Here is an 18,605-nt window from a genome sequence, read left to right as displayed (position 1 = left end):
AGAAGGGGACCTGGGGAAAGGGACAGGGTACTTCTGGCCCAGGCTTTTATTTGGGTAAATACCCCAGGGGTGACTTGACTTTGCTTTTGCTCTTGGAGATCAAGGTAGGATTTTCAAGGGCAACCAGCCTGCTGTTGAGTTGCTCCTCGCCAGCCTTCAGCCGTTCTTCCACCAACTGCCTGAGTTGCCCCAGCTCCTGGGTAAGCTGGGCAGAGATGAAATCTCGGAGAATATCACCTGGACCTGGGGTTGTTGAAAAAGTGGTTCATACTTGAGTGGGAGGAACTTCTTACAGAAGAGAACCTCAGTTACAAGTTGTGAGGAGAAGGGGATTCATGGGTATCACAGTGGCACATCAGGGGGTGGGAAGACTCCTGATCTTTCCTGGGAGGCAAGGAAGTATACTGTTCTCAATTCAGTCCTTAAGGAGCTCCCTTTGACTAGAAGGAAACCCTAACCTAGGAAGATCATGAGAAGAGATTTGTTTTCTACAGGATAAGATCTAGAACAACGGGCCCCTTGATTCCTTACTTGGCTCTTGCTCGGTTTTTATTTCTGGTGCTGGCTCTTCTGGAATGGGTGACACTGTCTCCTCTACCACTTCTTCCTCTTGTACTGCAAGATGGCAGGGAGTGGAGCCATGAGCCCTAGGACATGCTTCCCAACCCTATTCCCAGTCCCAGTTTAATCTCTACCCTTCTTACCTTCTACTGGGGGCTTTACTTCAGGCAGGCCTACATATCTCAAAGACAAGTCTAGCCGCACCTGGGAGAGGGAGTGAGGAATGACAAATATGTTAAGATAGAGGAATGGGGGAAGCAATAGACTGGGAGGTTTCTTGTATCCTGTGGGACCAGTACCTGGGGGGTGAAGACATACTTGTAGAGCTTAAAATGACGGAAGTAGGTGTTGATGATATAATCTGATAGGCTCAGCAGCTGTTCCTCTCCAAACAGGTCAATGCTGAAGGGGGGTCGCTGTGGAAAAGGGTCAGAATATATAGCTTGGGTCTTTTTCTTACAAAACCTTCAGAGCAAAGAAAGGGAGAAAGTACTATAGCTTTGGCTTCCTAGAAATTGAGGTAGTTAAAGATGGAAATATGGGAAGTTCTGCTGGATGCAGCACCGGATGGGAATGATCTAAATTCTCGAGGGTTCTCATTTCCTTTATGGTGGGACTGACCCTGACTCCATGGCAGAAGAGGAGGCTGGTGAAAAATCTGAAACAGTCTTCCACGTTGCCCAAAGGGGTTGCTGTGGAAAAGGAAAAATGAGTGACAGTGATAACTCCCCTCAACCATGTGGAAAGAAAGGGATGAAAGGACCTACGTCTAGGAATAGGGATTGAGCTTCTAATGAGTGATATAGGGGACTCTGGGATGAGCAGATGCAGAATAGCACCTCCTCTGCAACTTCTTAAAAGAGTTGTCTACAACACTGAGAAATTAAAACTAGGGTTACTTGCTTAGTATCAATACAGCCGGTATGTATCAGAGGTAAGACTCGAAATCGGAGCCTCCTGTTTTCAGGCTATTTCTATTCACTACTACCTGTCACTGTCACCAGGAATAAGTGATTTCCCCTCCCTGGGCCCATTTGCTTCTCTACAAAAAGTTGAAGTAAAACTCTTAAGGCCCCTTCGAATATTCCGCAGTTAACCTTATTTCTCACAGCCTTCGTGCTCTGTACAAATCAAATCAACAAGCATCAAGTGCTTACTGTGTGCCAGGCACCATGCTAAGCTCTAGGGATACAAAGAGAGGCAAAACAGCCTCCACCCTCAAGAAGTTCACAACCTAATAGAGACAACATGCAAAAAAACAAGAAACCCAAACACCAAACTGTACAAATAACAGTTGTAGCATAATTAGAGATGTGGCTTCTGGCTAACTGCTCAGAGAAGCTCACCTTTAAACCCTCACTACTACAGTTGCCACACCGTTGTCAAGAAAGCACCATTGGATGCTTGTTGTAGGCCTGGCCACCCTTCTCCCTGGGGTGCTCACATTCCAACTCACCTATACAGACCTTGTGGAGGTCCTGAAGCAGAGCACAAGCAGCGGAGGTCTGCTCCCGAGAGAAGTGCTGTTGCCGGCAGAAGATCAAGGTGTGGCAAAACATATCCAGCATCACTTCCTCCCTAGGGTTCCTGTCCATCCTCCCCAGGCCTAGCAGTTCTGCCAGCAACCTTGGGGTGGATTAAGGTGAGGGTAGAGAGCAACCAGTTCAGGAGTAAAAGATCCTTTTGGTTCACCCCATCCTGGATTCCTAGGAAGGTCTATCTTTCCTCCTGGTGTGAGCTCCCTCCCTCCTTGTTTTCCTCATCCATTCAAAGAGATAGATTATTGGGGTGGGGGGAGAACCTTTGAGGTAATCTATTCGAACCCTCTCATTCACTTAGCCCGTACTCCTGCATCTCATCCAAGGTGGTGGTTTTCTCCAGTAGGTCCATGGAATGTACATCCAGGTATTTCCTGCCATTTGGAAAAAAGAAGGGAGGGGCTTGGGTGGGCGCTCCGAAGAGGGGTCCGTCTTAGGCCGGTTGGATCAAGAGTCAAGAGGCCCGACTTCTGGTCTTTGTTGTATCAACTTTCTGTTTGCCCCCTCAGGGCCTTTTTCCTTATATGTAAAATGAAGCAGTTTGACTGGCTGAATCCTCGGGTCCTTTTCCCTGCGGTCTGCTTCTAGGACGATGTCCCCGCTCTGCCCAGCCCCCTCCCTGATCTATCCCGGCCCCACCCGCCGTCCCAGCCCCAGCCCCAGCCCCGAGCTCACCACAAGCAGATCCGAGGCTGCGGAAGTGGCGGCTGCGGAGAAAGAGGGCTGTGTGACAATGCTGTTATGTTAGCGGCTCCCCCCCCCCCCGCCCCCGAATCTCTGTTTTAGGGCTTTCTAAAGGGAAATCAGAGGGGATGAGGCAGACGAGGTTCCCTGCGCCTCGGGGTTAGCCCAGGAGAGCCCCCACACATACACACACCCTGTCCCCAGCCATGAGTAGTCACATCAAGCCAGGCACGCTCCACCCCGTTCCCAGGGACGCAGCGAAAATATCACCAAGAATACTATGGCCATTCTTGCCCGGGATTCTGCAGTTTTTCTCGGAGAAGCTAGGGGCCGGAGGCTTGCAAAGACTGGCCGGACTCCGAGAGAACGTTAAGGGCCCAGAGTCCTAAAAGCCGACCCGCTGCCCTGGATGACAGGTATATGTATGTATGGTGCCGCCACTGCGAAAGCCACGGGTAAATCTCCCAGATGAATGTTTGTGAGCAAACGAACGTGTCCCGCCCTCACCGGCATCAGGTTGGCGCCCGGCTCGTCCTCTTTGCTTTCTCCTCCAGGTTCCAGCTCTACCTCTTCATTTGGCTCTTTCTCCATTCCTAAATTCAGTTCTGCTTCCTGGTTCTGGCCCAGGGCCGCGTCCAGCAGCCCCTCAGAGCTTGGGCCCGGGCCCAGTCCCAGTCCAGAGTTGTGTCCGTTAACTCCACTTGATTTTCTCCGTTTCATCCTGCCACCAGCTGCTGCCCCAGCCACACCGGCGCTGTTCTTCGGCCTTGTATGCGTCCAGGCCTAAGTTACGGATCAGAGCATCGAGGCCCTGCCCCCTGTGGTAACACGTCAGCCAATCGGAACCAAGAAATAATCTCAGTTCAGCCAATCCGTGAGAAGCGTCGTTGCTGGGGTAGCGGTTGCTAAGGTGTCTTATGAGGCCGGCGTAAAGGCGTGACAGGAGTAAAAAGCGGACCAATAAATGAAAAAATGCTGCGCAAGCGCGGTATTTTCCTCCGCAAATAAATGCTCAGTCCTCTCAATGTTACCAATAAGGAAGAGGGTGGAGTTACTCGGGCGGAGGAAATGTGGTTGCTATGGTACTTTGTCGTTTCACCAATCAAGGGGAAGAGGATGGGCTGCTGGGTAGAGAAGCATTCCGGAGGCAGGAGGCGGTTCTAAACTCGAGCTCTGACCAATAGAAAAAGAAAACAGACAAATTTCGCTACGTGCCCTCCCACTCCTCGGCGCCTGCGCGGTTTGGAGGACTTCGATGCGACATCCGGTGACGTACATCATGGCGGCGTTTGGCGAAGGCTGGGACAGGTGAGGGGTCCCTTGGGGCTGTTGGGAGCCAGGACGCAGGCAAGGAGGCCGCCGCTCACCTGGGGAGCTGCGCTGGAGAAACTGAAGCCCCCCTGGGAGAAGGAAAGAGAGGAAAGAAAAGAGCGAGGCCTCCCCGCCCCCACAGGGATCTTGAGTCTCCCCGGGCCCCTCCTCTCTCTCAGGTGAAGGAACAGCCGCCTCTGGTCGCCCACCTTCCATGCAGCCATGTCGGGGGCCGGCAACAAGCGTGCAGCTGGGGATGGGGGCTCGGGCCCCTCAGAGAAGAAGCAGAATCGAGAGGAGAAGACCACGACCACCCTTATCGAGCCCATCCGCCTGGGAGGCATCTCCTCCACGGTCAGTGCAGCCCCCTCTCCCCTTCCCATCTTGGGCTATCTCCCTTCTCCTCCTGCTCCCTCTCCTGCCCCTCCTTCCCACGCCTCTCCCCCTGTTCCTGCCGCTCATCCCCGCCTCCACACCCAGACCTAGTGTATCGGAAAGAGCCCTGAAATTGGAATCTAAAGGAATGAAACAACATGGATCCGGAACCTGGCCCGTGGCCAAGTCACTGATGTGTCCTAGGAGGGTCAGTTCTCATCTGTAGAACAAAGTTAGCTCTCACATCGTCATTACCTAGGTAATTGGATCAGCCTCCTGAGAAGAGATCGTCATTTGTCTACCTCTCTTATCCTTTCTAATTCTTGTCTCTGCTTGTATTGAAATATTCTGCAGAAAAAAACCTACCCCAAACACTGATGGTCGTCTTCTGGTCCCCTAAGAGTTTGGGAAGAACCACTGTGACACTCAAACGATCCCTCTGTTATCCTTCCAACTCAGTAGGGATTGACTTGCATTTATGGCTAGATGTGTTTCCTTAATGTCTCTTCACTAATAGTTTTAACGCTTTGTGACATGGTGGACAGAGTGCTAGTCTTGGGATCAGGAAGATCTGATTCAGAATCCCACCTCTGATATAAGTCACAACTCCTCTAGCCTCCCTTTCCCCTTGTGGGAAATTCAAAATGTCTCTTGTGTGTTTTAAAGGGGATGGCATGTAAAGCACTTTACAAACTGTAAAGTGCTGTTTCAATTCCGTTGTCATCATTAGGGGTCCTGCTTGTTAGAAGTTACAATGAGGCTTTGACTCACAGTACCTTCTGCAGGACCCTGCTTTCTATTTCTCTCTTGCTTGATGTTACAGCCCCCCTGACCTATATGTTCTTTTACTCACTCTACCTGCTGCAGGAGGAGATGGACCTAAAGGTGTTACAGTTCAAGAACAAAAAGTTGGCTGAGCGACTGGAACAGCGGCAGGCCTGTGAAGATGAATTAAGGGAGCGCATTGAGAAGCTGGAGAAGCGACAGGCCACAGATGATGCTACGTTGCTCATTGTCAACCGATACTGGGCCCAGGTATGTCTCTACTGACCGTGTCTCCTGCCACTTGTCTCATTTCATCTGGTCCAGAGCCCTAGAATCCCCTTGGCTCTTTTCATCCAGGCCTCTTCATTTTCTTGTTTCTTCTCCCTCAGACCCTGGACTGGTCCCCAGTTTTTTCTTCCTTGACATCTTTCTCAACGTCCACTTCTGAGTTTTCATAGTCCCCTTTTGGGGAGAGGTGATTTTTGCCATTGAAGCCTCCAGAAAAATCATGTTCTCCTGTTGCTCCCTCACAGCTGGATGAAACTGTAGAGGTCCTCCTCCGACGACATGAGGGACGAGGAGAATTACTATCTAGGACGGAGGATCCAGGAGCCCATGATGGCACTGAATCCGATGGGATTCCTCTGCCTGAACCAGGAAGTACAGAGAGAAGAGGTGAGACCAGTGGTGGAGAGATAGCAAAAAAATCACGGAGAAAGTGATGAACAGAGTGGAACTGATCAACGGAGGAGACTGTCCAAATTTTAAAGTGACATATAAATGTTTCTAATAAAGGGTTTGTTAGGTGTTACAGTAGGGCTTTGATTCCCCACATGTTCTGCAGGACCTGCTTCCCATTTCTCTTCTCCAGTATTGCTCTGGACACCATATTGCATAGCCATGTCAAACAGGACAGTCCTATTTGGCTCTCTGTTGCAGATCTGACCCCACTGCAGCTTGGGCCCTCGCTGAGCGAGCCGGCTCTAGCTTTTGTGGCAGCCCTGGGGGCCAGCAGTAGTGAGGAGGTGGAACTCCAGCTCCAAGGCCGAATGGAGTTCTCTAAGGCTGCAGTATCCAGGGTAGTGGAGGCCTCAGACCGACTGCGTCGGCGAGTGGAAGAGCTGTGTCATCGAGTCCAGAGCAGAGGTGAGCCCAGGCGCGCTCAGCCCCCACCCTGGTCAGAGCTGAGGCGTGTCTATTTCTCTCTGACTGCGAGTGTCCACATGCCATCCACCTAGAGCGGGCCTAGGGCGTGTGTCCCCAATCCCTTCTCATAATCTTCCATCTGTCACACGATCTCAGCTTCCTGCTCACAGCTTTTTCTTCTGATTGCCACTGCCCCCTCATCGGTCCCTACCTTTCCAGGAGAATGTGAGTCCCTCGGAGAAGGAGTCAGGACTTTAACCAGGGAGCTGGGGCAGGACAACAGGCGGCTACAAGACTTGACCACGCAACTGCAGGAAAAGCACCACCGCATCTCTCTGGAAGTAAGGCTGCTGATATGGGGCTCTTGGATGAATCGTGGGGAGGAAACAAGAGGACACTCATCCCACGCCTTGCTGCTTCATCTCCACAGTACTCAGAACTCCAAGACAAGGTGACATCCGCTGAGACCAAGGTGCTGGAGATGGAGACTTCAGTGGAGGATCTTCAGTGGGACATTGAGAAACTACGCAAACGGGAGCAAAAACTCAATAAGCACCTCGCTGAGGCTCTGGAGCAGGTAGGGATTGGGAGGAGGCAATGGCGAGGTCAGTGGCTTGGCTTCTGGACTCCCATGATTCTGGTTCTTGTTATTCTGTTCTAGCTTAACTCGGGCTACTATGTATCAGGGAGCTCCGGGAGTTTCCAAGGGGGCCAAATCACACTCAGTATGCAAAAGGTGAGCAACCATTGTTTCATTCACCATCACTCCCTTAGGGCCCTTGAAATTGCTTTCCCGAGGTCCCATTTTGGTTGTCCTATTTTTGCTCACCTATCTCTTTCTCTTCCCTTTGTCTTGCTGCTCTGGCCCAGTTTGAGATGTTGAATGCTGAGCTAGAAGAGAACCAAGAGTTGGCCAATAGCCGCATGGCAGAATTAGAAAAGCTTCAGGCAGAGCTACAGGGTGCCGTGCGGAGCAATGAACGGCTCAAGGTGAGGTGGGGGGCCAGGAGGGAGAGAAGTTAAAAGGAAAAGATCACTACAGGGTATTTTTTAAAAGAAGGGAAGGATTTTGACCAACTGATGCAAGACTTTATTATTCTCTTCCACTTTTCCATTCCCAGGTAGCCCTTCGAAGCCTTCCCGAAGAAGTGGTAAGAGAGACTGGTGAGTACCGACTGCTCCAGGCTCAGTTCTCACTGCTCTACAATGAATCCTTACAAGTGAAGACCCAGCTAGATGAGGCACGGGGGCTACTTCTGGCTACCAAGAATTCCCATCTGAGACACATTGAGCACATGGAGGTAAGGGAGAACAGTTATGATAGACTCATCTTCTGCTCCCAAAACCTAAATCATCTTATTTTCCTTCTCCTATCCCCCAGGAAAGGCCCAGAGCATCATTTATAATGGAGATGGGGACTCTAGTCCTTGGATATACTGTAGCATTTGGGGGAGTAGGAAGGGGAAAGGAAAGAAACAGAGCCAGTATTCTAATGCACCTCACCCAATTCTGTTCTAAATAAAGGGGGGGGGAAAGACTGGCTGTGAACAGGGCTTTGTACAGTTGTTACATATCTGTAATTAGGTATCAGTGGTTTTCTCTCTCTAAGGAGCTGCCCTTAATTCACAAGAGATATCTTTAATTTTCCCACCTGTAAAGAGAAGTTAAATTGCACTCTGTCTAAACTCTGTAGCATAACAGGGAATGTGTTGGCAGTCTTTTGAAAGAAAGAAAGGGAATGGGGTCACGACATCCTTAGGGATTAGCCTAGGGCTAAAACAATATGTATTCTGAAGAGCAGTGGATTCAGAGTTAGGAAACCTGCTTTCCTAACACTGGGTAGAAAGATTCCATAAGAGAGATGTTTCCTTTTTTGGCCCCCACCTACTTCCTAATTACTGTGCTCTTGCAGAGTGATGAGCTGAGCCTGCAAAAGAAGCTTCGAACTGAAGTCATTCAGCTAGAGGACACATTAGCCCAGGTCCGAAAAGAGTACGAGATGCTGCGAATCGAATTTGAACAGAACCTAGCAGCCAACGAGCAGGCAGGTAAGGGATGCTGGAGGTTAAGGGGAGTCTGTGCTGTCATCAGGGGCTAACCTAGGTCTTGAGACAGTGGGTATATTGTAAAGACCAGTGGAGTCAAAGTCCAGAAGCCTGTTTTTTCTAGTTGCGGCTCTGTGACATCCTGTAAGTGAAGTCACCATCTGGGACTTCGTTTCCTCTTATGAAATGGTGATAAAGTAGGGCTCTTGCTTCTCCTCAGAGGTTTTTGGAAATCAGCAAATACAAATGTGTATGAAAGTGTTTTCAGAACTCCAAAGGTCTATACAAATGTCTGGTAGTAGTTTCCTAGCTTTCTGTGCTTTTGTGACTCCTCCTTCCTGAGTGCGTGATCCAGGTGAACTTCTGCTGTCACCCTTAAGTTCCCTCTACCCACCTTTGTCCATAGGGCCCATTAACCGGGAGATGCGCCACCTGATCAGCAGCCTGCAGAACCACAACCACCAGCTGAAGGGTGATGCACAGCGTTACAAGAGGAAGCTGAGGGAGGTGCAGGCAGAGATCGGCAAGGTCAGGAGCTTAAATGGACCTACATCAGTGGGGAGATGGGCCATTTCACTAACCTTGTGACCCCAGGAAAGTCAGGTGACCTTTCTGAGACTTTTTCATGATCTATAAAACAAGGATATTTTCACTACTTATAGAGTGGTTATGAGGAAAGTGCTTTGTGATTATAAAATTGTTCTAGGGGGGCAGCTAGGTGACACAGAGGATAAAGCACCGGCCCTGGATTCAGGAGGACATGAGTTCAAATCCAGTCTCAGACATGTGACCCTGGGCAAGTCACTTAACCTTCATTGCCCCACCCAAAAAAAAAAAGCAACAACAAAAAATTGTTCTAGGAATGTGATTTGTTGCTGAGGTGTGGCGTAGCATAGTGCCTGTCACGCCACAGGCACTGAATAATTTATTATATCATATAATTTTGTAGATGGGATCAGTGAAGTATTCATTTAGAAGTCTTTGAACTGGAACGTGTAGCAGGGTGGGCTGGAAAGTCTTAGATGAACCGGGCTTTGAGGAGATTGTTTAGTGCCGCCAGGGACCCCACATTTCCTGTCAGGGCCCTGACATTTTCCTCCTTTCTGGGTTCTCATAGCTCCGGGCACAGACTGTCGGCTCAGGCCCTTCCGCCCCATCCCAAAATGCCTCTGAGGATCAGGGATCAGGAGGGGGAACACTGGCCCCACTGAAAGAAGAGGAGAGTTCTGGGTCAGGGCTGGCTGCTCTCCAGGAAGTCAAAAAAGAGTCAGTCTCGACCCCAGTGACCCCCACAGCTTCCTCAGCCAGCATGGTCAAGAAAGAAGAGCCCCCTTCTGAAGAGGAGGTGCCTCTTACCCAGGCCCAAGCCCAACACCCCACACCCCAAACCCCTGCTTCCAGGAGTCGGGAGGCTGAGCCTCGAGGAAAACGAGAGCCCCGGGACCGGGAAGGGCCAGCGTCTGGGACCCCAACGTCCTCTTCGTCGTCTTCCTCTTCCTCAAGGGGAGATCGAGATAAGGCCAAGGCTGAGGAGAGCAAGAGGAAAGAATCAGAATTACTCAAGGGACTTCGAGGGGAGCTCAAGTGAGAACCAACCTCTACCCCTTGTCTGTTTATTCCAGGTCCTCTCTTCCCTTTCCTTCTTCGTGGGCTGCTTCCTTACCACTTTCTTATACATTTGTTCTGTCAACCACATCAGCTAAAATGCAAAGAAAGGTGCAACAATGAAGAATTGCAGTGCTCTGAGCAGCCCTGGCTTGTTCTGGGTTCTAGTTCTGAGTCTGTCCCTCACTATTTGACTCCGAATAAGTCACCTGCTCCCTCTGGGCCATATTTTCCACATCTTTCAATTGAAGGAGCACTGGAGTAGATGATCTTTGCCAGTCCTGACAGTCACTGTAGTATGCCAAGGGCTACAGACTGCTTCGGTCCCTGCTTACAGGTGTTGGACCCATTGATTGCCCCTTCCTTATGACCTCCCCCCTTCCTTTTGCCCTTTCTTCTGATCTCCGCCACACTCTGGTCTCTTCCTCTGACCCCCTCTTCCCAGCCACCTTCTCACAAAATCTGCTTTTCCCTCCAACTTGGCTGCTTATTCCCTGCCCAGGAAGGCCCAAGAAAGTCAGAAGGAGATGAAACTGCTGCTGGACATGTACAAGTCTGCCCCCAAGGAGCAGCGGGACAAGGTGCAGCTCATGGCTGCAGAGCGAAAGGCCAAGGCTGAGGTGACTGGGAAGGGGGGCAGGTGGGGTTGGGGAACTCTTGTGAAGCCAGGAGCTGGATCGGAGGGAGGGAAGGATGTGGCCTGAAGTGAAGTGATAACAGCAAAGCCGTTCTGACCTTTGGGGAGGAAGAAGAGGGGGCATGTTCAGGATCAGGCAGAATCGGCATTATTTGGGGAGTCCCTGTTGTTTGAGCTCAGAAGCATTGTAATCTGACAGCCCAGAAAGCTTATGGGATCTGGTGTTGCGCGAGTAGCAGCACAGGATAGAGAAGTGTGGCTTTCATAGTTTCAGTGCTCATTTGTGGAGCCCAAGCTGAGGTGTGGCCATAGGCAGCCAACCAGGGAGGTCATAAGGCTCACGCCATAATGTGTGAGGACCACTTGGAGGAATGAGGAATGTTTAGCCTGGAGTATAGAAAGCTTGGAGAGGACAGAGAATGGCTTCACCTCTTTGAAAGGCTGTTATGTAGAAGAGGGAGAATACTTGTTCTGTTGGACCTCATGGGACCTTATTAGAAAGTAGAGGCATATTTTGGCAAACTTGTTCAAATTAGAGTAGCCCAATACTGGAGTGGACGGTAGCTAGTGAGTTTCCCATCACTTGAGATTCCCTCAGTGGCTAGATAAACCATTCGTCAGGAATATTACAGAGGGATTCTTATTTCAGGCAAGCTCTGAGCTCTCTTCCATCTCTGAGATTGAACATTGATTCTGAGGAGCTTCTGCCAGTAGCAGCAGGAGATAAAGGATAGGAGTGATGACCAGGGATGCAGGAAGGCAGAAAGGCAGACCTGTTGGTGTGGCAGGCTTTGTGCTTGGGCTAGAGAAGTAAGGGCTACACGAAGGGCTTCTGGGATGGAGGGGCAGCGACCTTGTCTAGATTCCAAATTCTGGGTGGGAATAGAGTGAGGAGGCAAGGCATGAGGAAGGTGGGCTTAGTCATGGGTCTGTCCTGAGAGCAAATGGTCTCACCCCGATTCTGAAGGTACGTCTGAGAAAGAGCAAGAATGGCTCAGGCAGGTCAGGAGGAATGGCCACGTGTGGGATGAAGGTTGGGCTGGGTCACACTGGCTAGAAAAGGAAGAAGCCAAAGCACCGGCCCTGGATTCAGGAGGACCTGAGTTCAAATGCCACCTCAGACACTTGACACTTACTAACTGTGTGACCCTGGGCAAGTCACTTAACCCTCGTTGCCTCGCAAAAAAAAAAAAAAAGAAAGAAAAGGAAGAAGCCAGAGAGCTCCATAAGTGGTAGTAGAAAGGACAGGCCAACAATGATCTTTCCCCCAGACTTAGTCCCTGTACCTGCCACAGGTAGATGAGCTTCGGGGCCGGATCCGGGACTTGGAGGAAAAGGAAAGGAAAGAGAGTAAGAAGTTGGCAGATGAGGATGCTCTACGAAGGATCCGGTTGGCAGAGGAACAGATTGAACACCTGCAGCGCAAACTCGGGGCCACCAAGCAGGTGTGGAGGCCAAGTTGTCCATTTGTTCCTCTCCTTCCCACACCTCCCCCTTCCTCCCACCAACCCCAGATGTGTTTCCCCAGGAGGAGGAGGCACTGCTCTCCGAGATGGATGTGACTGGGCAGGCATTTGAGGATATGCAGGAGCAGAATGGTCGCCTTATACAGCAGCTGCGGGAAAAGGATGATGCCAACTTCAAGCTGATGTCCGAGAGAATCAAGTCCAACCAGATCCACAAGCTGCTCCGGGAAGAGAAGGATGAGCTGGGGGAGCAAGTCCTGGGCCTCAAGTCTCAGGTGCAGACACTGACAGGGGGGTAAAGGGGGGGCCCAAGGGAGGCAAAGAAGCCCTGAGCACTCAGGTACCATCCCTTCATACCCTAGGTGGATGCTCAGCTTTTGGTGGTGCAGAAGCTAGAGGAGAAGGAACGAGTTCTTCAGGGCAGCCTGGGGAGTGTGGAGAAGGAGCTAACCCTGCGGAGCCAAGCCCTGGAGCTCAATAAGAGGAAGGTGAGAGCACGGACCAGGGACATGGACGTTGCAAGGTTCTCCCAAACAACCCCCCTCCCCCCACCCTCAGTTCATTCACCATCTGCCCTCTGACCTCCAGGCAGTGGAAGCAGCCCAGCTGGCTGAGGACCTCAAGGTGCAGCTGGAACACGTGCAGAGCCGGCTTCGGGAAATCCAGCCCTGCCTGGCCGAGAGCCGAGCAGCCCGAGAGAAGGAGAGCTTCAACCTCAAGAGGGCCCAAGTGAGGCTAGGGCTAGGGAAGGAGATGGGGCCTCAGACCCATGGTGTCAGGAGCCAGGGTTCTAGCTACTAATCCTTGGGAATCTTACCCTAGGAGGACATTTCTCGACTTCGGAGAAAGCTGGAGAAACAAAAGAAGGTAGAGGTCTATGCTGATGCTGATGAGATTCTGCAGGAGGAAATAAAGGAGTACAAGGTGAGCAAGCAGGGCAGGGCCCAGAGGTACTAACTAGGTGAGGAGGAGGGGAACGGCTTTGGGCCTGGGGAAGGCAGTGATGGACTGACTGAACCTACCCTTTCTTTATGCCCTGTGTCCCAGGCCCGGTTGACCTGCCCCTGCTGTAACACCCGGAAGAAAGATGCTGTCCTCACCAAGTGCTTTCATGTCTTCTGCTTTGAGTGTGTGCGGGGCCGCTATGAGGCCCGGCAGAGAAAATGCCCAAAGTGTAATGCTGCTTTTGGGGCTCATGACTTCCACCGTGTCTATATTAGCTGAGGCAACCTGCATCCAGATTCCCCAACTTCTACAATCTGTTGGTTGAGCTACAAGGTTGGAAGACCAACGCCTGCATGGTTTCCATGGTGCTGTTAACTGGGCCTAGACCTCAGGAGTCATGCCTCCAAGTCTCTCTTCCTTTCTGCTTTGGACCTTAGCCATCCAGCCTGCCAACACTTCACCCATTTGGCATGTGTGAGTTTATCCAGCCACACCCTCAGATCTTGATTTTTCTGGAACAGAAGCCAGGCATCCTGACCCCCCACAACTCACCTCCAAGATTGAACTCTCCTGGGGAAAGCCCCCTCTGCTCTGGGCCATCACAGGAAGTGGCTCACTTTGGGAAAGGTTGCCTGTCTCCATTTGGCCTTATCTGGACCCAGACTGGCAGGGGAAGGTGATTCTGGTGATTCTGTCGTCTGGCCTGTCTGAGCTTAGCGTGAATGTGCCCCTCTGAAGGCTGATTTGGGGGAGGAGAGTTATTTTATGCCACATTAATCTCACTCCACAGGGAAAGCGCTCTCTGATTCTGATCTGTAGCCAGGCCTCATCCATAGTTTTGGTGTTTGAGGTTTTTTTCCCCTTCTTCCTCCATCTCCTTTCCTTTTGTTGCTTCACTTCAAAAGCTCTCTGGCATTCATCTCCTTGGGGCTGTGCCTCCTTATTGATCAGCCTGGCTTCTAGGAAATTTCCTTTAGCCTAACAGGATGCATCAAGGGGCATTACAACCTCAGTCTCATTCCCAGCATGAGATTTCCCATATTGACCAGGTCCTCCCCAAGGAGCCCCGCAAAGTACTTGTTGTTGCATCTGGATCGGGGCGGCCCCAGGGGGTGCATTCTCTGCTGCTGGGGAGGCTGGGCAGGGCACCAAGGGGAGTCATCTTAGTAGAGCTGGGAGGAAAGTCTTTCCCATGTTAGGTGACCCATGAAGGCGCTTCTCCTCCCCCCCCCCCCTTCCCCCTTCTTGCTCTTCCTCTCTTTTCTCTGTAAGCAGCTGCCAAATCCTTCTCAGCCTGGTACGCTTGGGACTTTCCACTCTGGGGCCTGTATTACTGGATGAGGCTGGGACTACATCCTCAGGTCAGAAGGATCTCTCAGAATGATAGTGAGGGTCTGGGGGATCTGAACTGAAACTGCCCTCCTGGCAAAACCTTTGCTCCCTTTAATGACAAGGGTCAGGTATCCCACTGCTCAGCATTTTCCAGAAACCCTGTGCCCAGGAGCTTTGGCCACCTAGATCCCATTTCTCTCTCCTTCAAAAGTTCTAGCCTTCAGCTCCAACCTTCCTGGTTGTTGTGCAAATCTGGAAGTCCTATCTGCTAGAGATGGAACCGAGTCTTCAGAGCTGGAAGACCTTAGGTTAGTTGGCCCCTTGGGCTTTCCCTGAGCCCCTTTGTCTCAGAGCCCCAGCTACCCCAGCTCCGTCTTCCATCTGATGATCATAAATGGAGCAGGGAGTAGTTCTCAGAGGAAAGAGAGGAAGAGGTCATTAGAGAAGTTTAGAGAAAAGTGTGGTGTAAGACCACACCACAGCTGAAGAGAGATTCCAGTAACAAATCCTCACATCTGAGTCCATCTAATTATTCTTCCTCATGTCCAGCTTCCATCCTCATCCCTCTCTCTGCATCTCTCCCCCCAACATCATATCTCATGGCCTCATTACCAAGGAGCGGCAAGATTCATTTTTTGAGTTCCTGTATGCTTGGACCCAGATGTCCTGTGTGTTAGACAAGATTTCTTGTATGGCTGATATTGTTGTGAAGAATAAAGATTAAAACTTTCCCTGAAGATCATATTTTAGTTGAGTTATTCAAAACCTAGATATAGTCCTGTGTTTTTAGATAAATGGGATCTATTTTCATAGACTGTCCAGGCCCTGGGGACTCCTTAGCCTTCTCTTCTTCAAACTCAAACCAATTCTTTTCATCTTAGTCCATGGAAAATGTCCTATACCAAGAGCTCAGGGGTATGAGAGAGTACCAACAGAGCCAGAACTGGAAGTGTGGCTTTAGACCAATCCCTTAACTAGAGTCTCTGGGCTTGTTCCCTCCCCTAGGTATTTTATGGACCTGACCAAGGACTTGGGGGGGGGGGGCAATGAGGGTTAAGTGACTTGCCCAAGGTCACACAGCTAGTAAGTGTCTGGGTCCAGATTTGAACTCAGGTCCTCCTGAATCCAGGACCAGTGCTTTATCTACTGTGCCACCTAGCTACCCTCAGCCAAGGACTATTCATTCTGTATCATCATGCTTTTCATTGGCACTGCCTAAATCAGCCCATCACAATTGGACTATTATAGGAGTCTCCTGGTTGACCTTCCCACCTCCATTCTCTCTACCCCTATGTCTCAAGGGCTGCCCATATAATCTTGGAAAGCAGAGGTCTGATCAGGCCACTCAGATGCTCAAACCTTCAGTAACTCTCCTATGGTGTCCCACTAAGTGCAAGTCATCAGGCTTGATGCTGATGATAATGTGACAGGTGTGTCCAGAAGTATTCTACAGTGTGGGTGGTGATGATGGCAAAGGAGAAAATTAGCCAGAGTCCTCCAGGAATGGAAAAAAGACAAGAAAACCTTCAGCCGGAGGGATATGGGACAGCTTCTTTGGAGTTGGGCATCTGAGCTGAGCTTTGAAAGGTGGCCCTGATTTAGGTAGCAAACTTAACAGGTATGCCTAAGAACTGACTGACTGGATATGGGGGGAAAGGAAGGAGACAAAGGTAACACTGAAGTTAGGAACTGAACCCAGGTTTTGGCTGGGGTGATTATTTTAGTTTGATTTGCTGAGTTAGATGTGCCTATAGGGAGGTGTCCATTAGACAGATGGTGACGTGGGAGTGGAGTTCAGGAAAAGTTTATTAGGAATGATGAGGAAGACTTGGGACTCATCTGCCTTTGGGAGTAAATGAAAACATAAAGGGAGAAAGCATAGAAACAGAAAAAAAGAAGGTTGGGAGGAGATAAAAGCCCCAACTCCTCACCCTGGCATTCAAGGCCCTCTCCATGTGTAAACATTTCACCTTAGTCCCTTATGCTTTCTAACCAAAGTAACATTCACCCTCTTGACACCTTTGCTCATGTTCCTTGTACCTGGAATTCCCCAGGCCTCACTGTCTCTACCTGTTACAATGCCTTATTCCATCCTTCAGAGTCTAGTTCAGATATTCCTTTGTCCGCGGAGCCTTTCTCAATCCCTCCAGCTGGAAGTGATCTCCTAGCACCCTGTCCTCTGCTGCACTTCACATTCTCATTTGTATCACAGTTAAGTATATGCAGACATTCACTCCCCCTACAAAACAGCTCCCAGAAGGCAAGAATCATGCTACATTTGTCTGCCCCGTGCCTAGTATGTCTGCATGGGGAGGATTATACATAGTGGGTACTCCATAAGAGAGGGTATCCCCAAAAGAACAGGTCATTTGCCCCGAGTCTCAGAATAGGGTAGTGTGACAGGCCCAGGATTCAGGTTTCCTTGCTTTTCTGAGGGCTTGCTGAGTAAGCTGAAGCCATCCAGAAGGAAACTCCTTGTGCATTAGGCCTCTGCTGCTGGATCTGAGCTGTCATTTTCCTACACCGTGGCTGGAGAGTTGGGACTGCCTGAGCCTTCTGTGATTTATCAGCGATAGGAGGGGAGAAAGGGTTCAGGGATGGCAGAAGGCTAAGCTCCCATAAATGGAAAGAATCTAGGAGAGGTCAGGGAGGGTAATAAGCCCCCCTGCCAGTAGGTGGGTAGCTCCATTCCCCCAGAAATAGCCAAGGTTATGGCCCAGGGACCCGGGCTGTTCTCTGAGGCTCAAATTTTTCTCATTAGCCCATCTAACACAACCCACCTCTGTCTATGAACAACTCAGGAAAATCAGAGGCCAGAGAAGGCCTAGAGTTAGAGAAGGCAGATTGTCAAGGGGACCAGCCTCACCTCACCCTATGTTTTGCCCAGTAAATGATGACCCCAGCTTCCCAGGCCCAGAGGAACAAACATGGCCCTCCCTCCTCCAGTCCCCTGCCCTTTTTTCTAAATTTTACCAGCCTCCATGGCTGGGCAGCTAACCCTTTCTTTATCCTAGTCTTTCTTAGATAAGTCTTAGGTACCAAGTTTGAGTGATTGAATCCAAAGAGCAACTGTGGGGATGCTGCTTATTGAGGTAGAGAATTTTAGTGAAAAGTCTCTTTCCTTCCTCCCTTGACCTCAGGTCAGTCTCATTTGAGGTGGCCCCAAGGATCCACAACTCCACAGCTATTCACTGGCTTACAAGGCCAATATTTTTATTAAATTACTTGGATGTCTTCATTTAGGTTTTAATATATAATTTTCAAATAAGCCAAGAGGGTTGATTTGAGCACCTCTGTGTGCTCTCAAGAAGTATCCATACAGATACTTTTTTTTTTTTTTGGGTGAGGGAATTGGGGTTAAGTGACTTGCCCAGGGTCACACAGCTAGTAAGGGTCAAGTGTCCGCAGCTAGATTTGAACTCAGGTCCTCCTGAATCCAAGGCCGGTGCTTCATCTACTTCGCCACCTAGCTGCCCCAGTCCTACTTTTTAAGATAAATAATTATTTTGGTGCAGATTTGCAATTTATAGAGTTGTCTGAGTTACCGAGATGTTAAATGACTTCCTAGGGTTATGTAGATATTATGTCAGAAACAAAACTTTTTTTTTAGAGACAAAACTTTTAACCCAAATTTGCCTAACTCCAAAGCTGATCATTTATTCATAACACCATGCTGCTTCTTCATAGGCAAAGGGAAGTTTCCTCACTAAGCATTCACCCCAACAATGAATTCATAGGTCCAGATCTACTCACCCCAAAAAAGGAAGGGAGGGGAGGGGAAGGATATATACCTGTGATTTCACTGGTGTAAGGAATCCCTAGTGAAGAGTGTCAGAGCTGACCTGAAAGTTGGGAAGATCCAGATTTAAGTCCCATCTCTAACACATGCTGTGTGATTTTGGATGAGTCACTAAGCCTCTCTGTCCCAGGCAACTCTCAAGACTATAAATTTCAGAATGGTCATTGATCTGCAGAACTTGAGGGAGGCTCCTCACTCCTTACACCAAGTGAAATCACAGCTCTCTATCTTTCCCCTCCCCCCCAAATTCTGTCTTTCTGTAATGTTTTCTATAATGTTTTATGTCTCTCAAGTATTAAATTTGCAATAATGGAAAAGGCAATAGAGAAAAGGGCAGGCAGCTAGGTGGTGCAGTGGATAGAACACTGGCCCTGGATTCAGGAGGACCTGAGTTTA

General features: G+C 49.9%; 2 protein-coding genes across 4 annotated transcripts; one reads left to right on the top strand and one right to left on the bottom strand.

Moving 5' to 3' along the window:
• Positions 1 to 46: 46 nt before the first annotated feature.
• Positions 47 to 3,579, bottom strand: CFAP119 (cilia and flagella associated protein 119). Of its 3 annotated transcripts, XM_043979871.1 has the most exons (9): positions 3,291 to 3,579; positions 2,775 to 2,806; positions 2,408 to 2,473; positions 2,018 to 2,187; positions 1,183 to 1,253; positions 861 to 977; positions 705 to 765; positions 532 to 615; positions 47 to 243 (listed from the first exon to the last, which is right to left on the bottom strand). In XM_043979871.1, the coding sequence occupies exons 1-9, from the start codon at positions 3,501 to 3,503 to the stop codon at positions 47 to 49; spliced, it is 1,011 nt and encodes a 336-aa protein (XP_043835806.1). In that variant the 5' UTR covers positions 3,504 to 3,579. The 3 variants fall into 3 exon arrangements, with proteins under 3 accessions (XP_043835806.1, XP_043835808.1, XP_043835807.1); XM_043979873.1 differs by lacking the exon at positions 532 to 615; XM_043979872.1 differs by lacking the exon at positions 2,408 to 2,473.
• A 399-nt stretch (positions 3,580 to 3,978) lies between these two features.
• RNF40 (ring finger protein 40) lies at positions 3,979 to 15,147 on the top strand. Its single transcript, XM_043979867.1, has 20 exons — positions 3,979 to 4,091; positions 4,274 to 4,448; positions 5,337 to 5,504; positions 5,768 to 5,909; positions 6,174 to 6,380; positions 6,600 to 6,721; positions 6,811 to 6,957; positions 7,042 to 7,116; positions 7,251 to 7,370; positions 7,502 to 7,681; positions 8,293 to 8,428; positions 8,832 to 8,953; positions 9,543 to 10,009; positions 10,533 to 10,650; positions 11,963 to 12,112; positions 12,196 to 12,408; positions 12,496 to 12,621; positions 12,722 to 12,862; positions 12,956 to 13,057; positions 13,181 to 15,147. The coding sequence occupies exons 2-20, from the start codon at positions 4,317 to 4,319 to the stop codon at positions 13,355 to 13,357; spliced, it is 3,045 nt and encodes a 1,014-aa protein (XP_043835802.1). The 5' UTR covers positions 3,979 to 4,091; positions 4,274 to 4,316; the 3' UTR covers positions 13,358 to 15,147.
• The last annotated feature ends 3,458 nt before the right edge of the window (positions 15,148 to 18,605 follow it).

This window comes from Dromiciops gliroides, chromosome 1 (assembly GCF_019393635.1).
Source record: "Dromiciops gliroides isolate mDroGli1 chromosome 1, mDroGli1.pri, whole genome shotgun sequence".
NCBI lineage: Eukaryota > Metazoa > Chordata > Mammalia > Microbiotheria > Microbiotheriidae > Dromiciops > Dromiciops gliroides.
Note: the sequence above shows the minus strand (reverse complement) of the source record. Positions and strands in the feature narration are given on the sequence as shown.

Excerpts from the sequence above, each read along its gene's own strand:
- RNF40 (XM_043979867.1), top strand. The coding sequence starts at position 4,317 with ATGTCGGGGGCCGGCAACAAGCGTGCAGCTGGGGATGGGGGCTCGGGC. Across the intron at positions 7,117-7,250 it reads TCACACTCAGTATGCAAAAG|TTTGAGATGTTGAATGCTGA; the intron begins GTGAGCAACCAT and ends GCTCTGGCCCAG. Across the intron at positions 13,058-13,180 it reads AGGAAATAAAGGAGTACAAG|GCCCGGTTGACCTGCCCCTG; the intron begins GTGAGCAAGCAG and ends CCTGTGTCCCAG.
- CFAP119 (XM_043979871.1), bottom strand. The coding sequence starts at position 3,503 with ATGAAACGGAGAAAATCAAGTGGAGTTAACGGACACAACTCTGGACTG. Across the intron at positions 2,474-2,774 it reads CAGCCTCGGATCTGCTTGTG|GAAATACCTGGATGTACATT; the intron begins GTGAGCTCGGGG and ends TCCAAATGGCAG. Across the intron at positions 978-1,182 it reads TCTTCTGCCATGGAGTCAGG|CGACCCCCCTTCAGCATTGA; the intron begins GTCAGTCCCACC and ends CCTTTTCCACAG.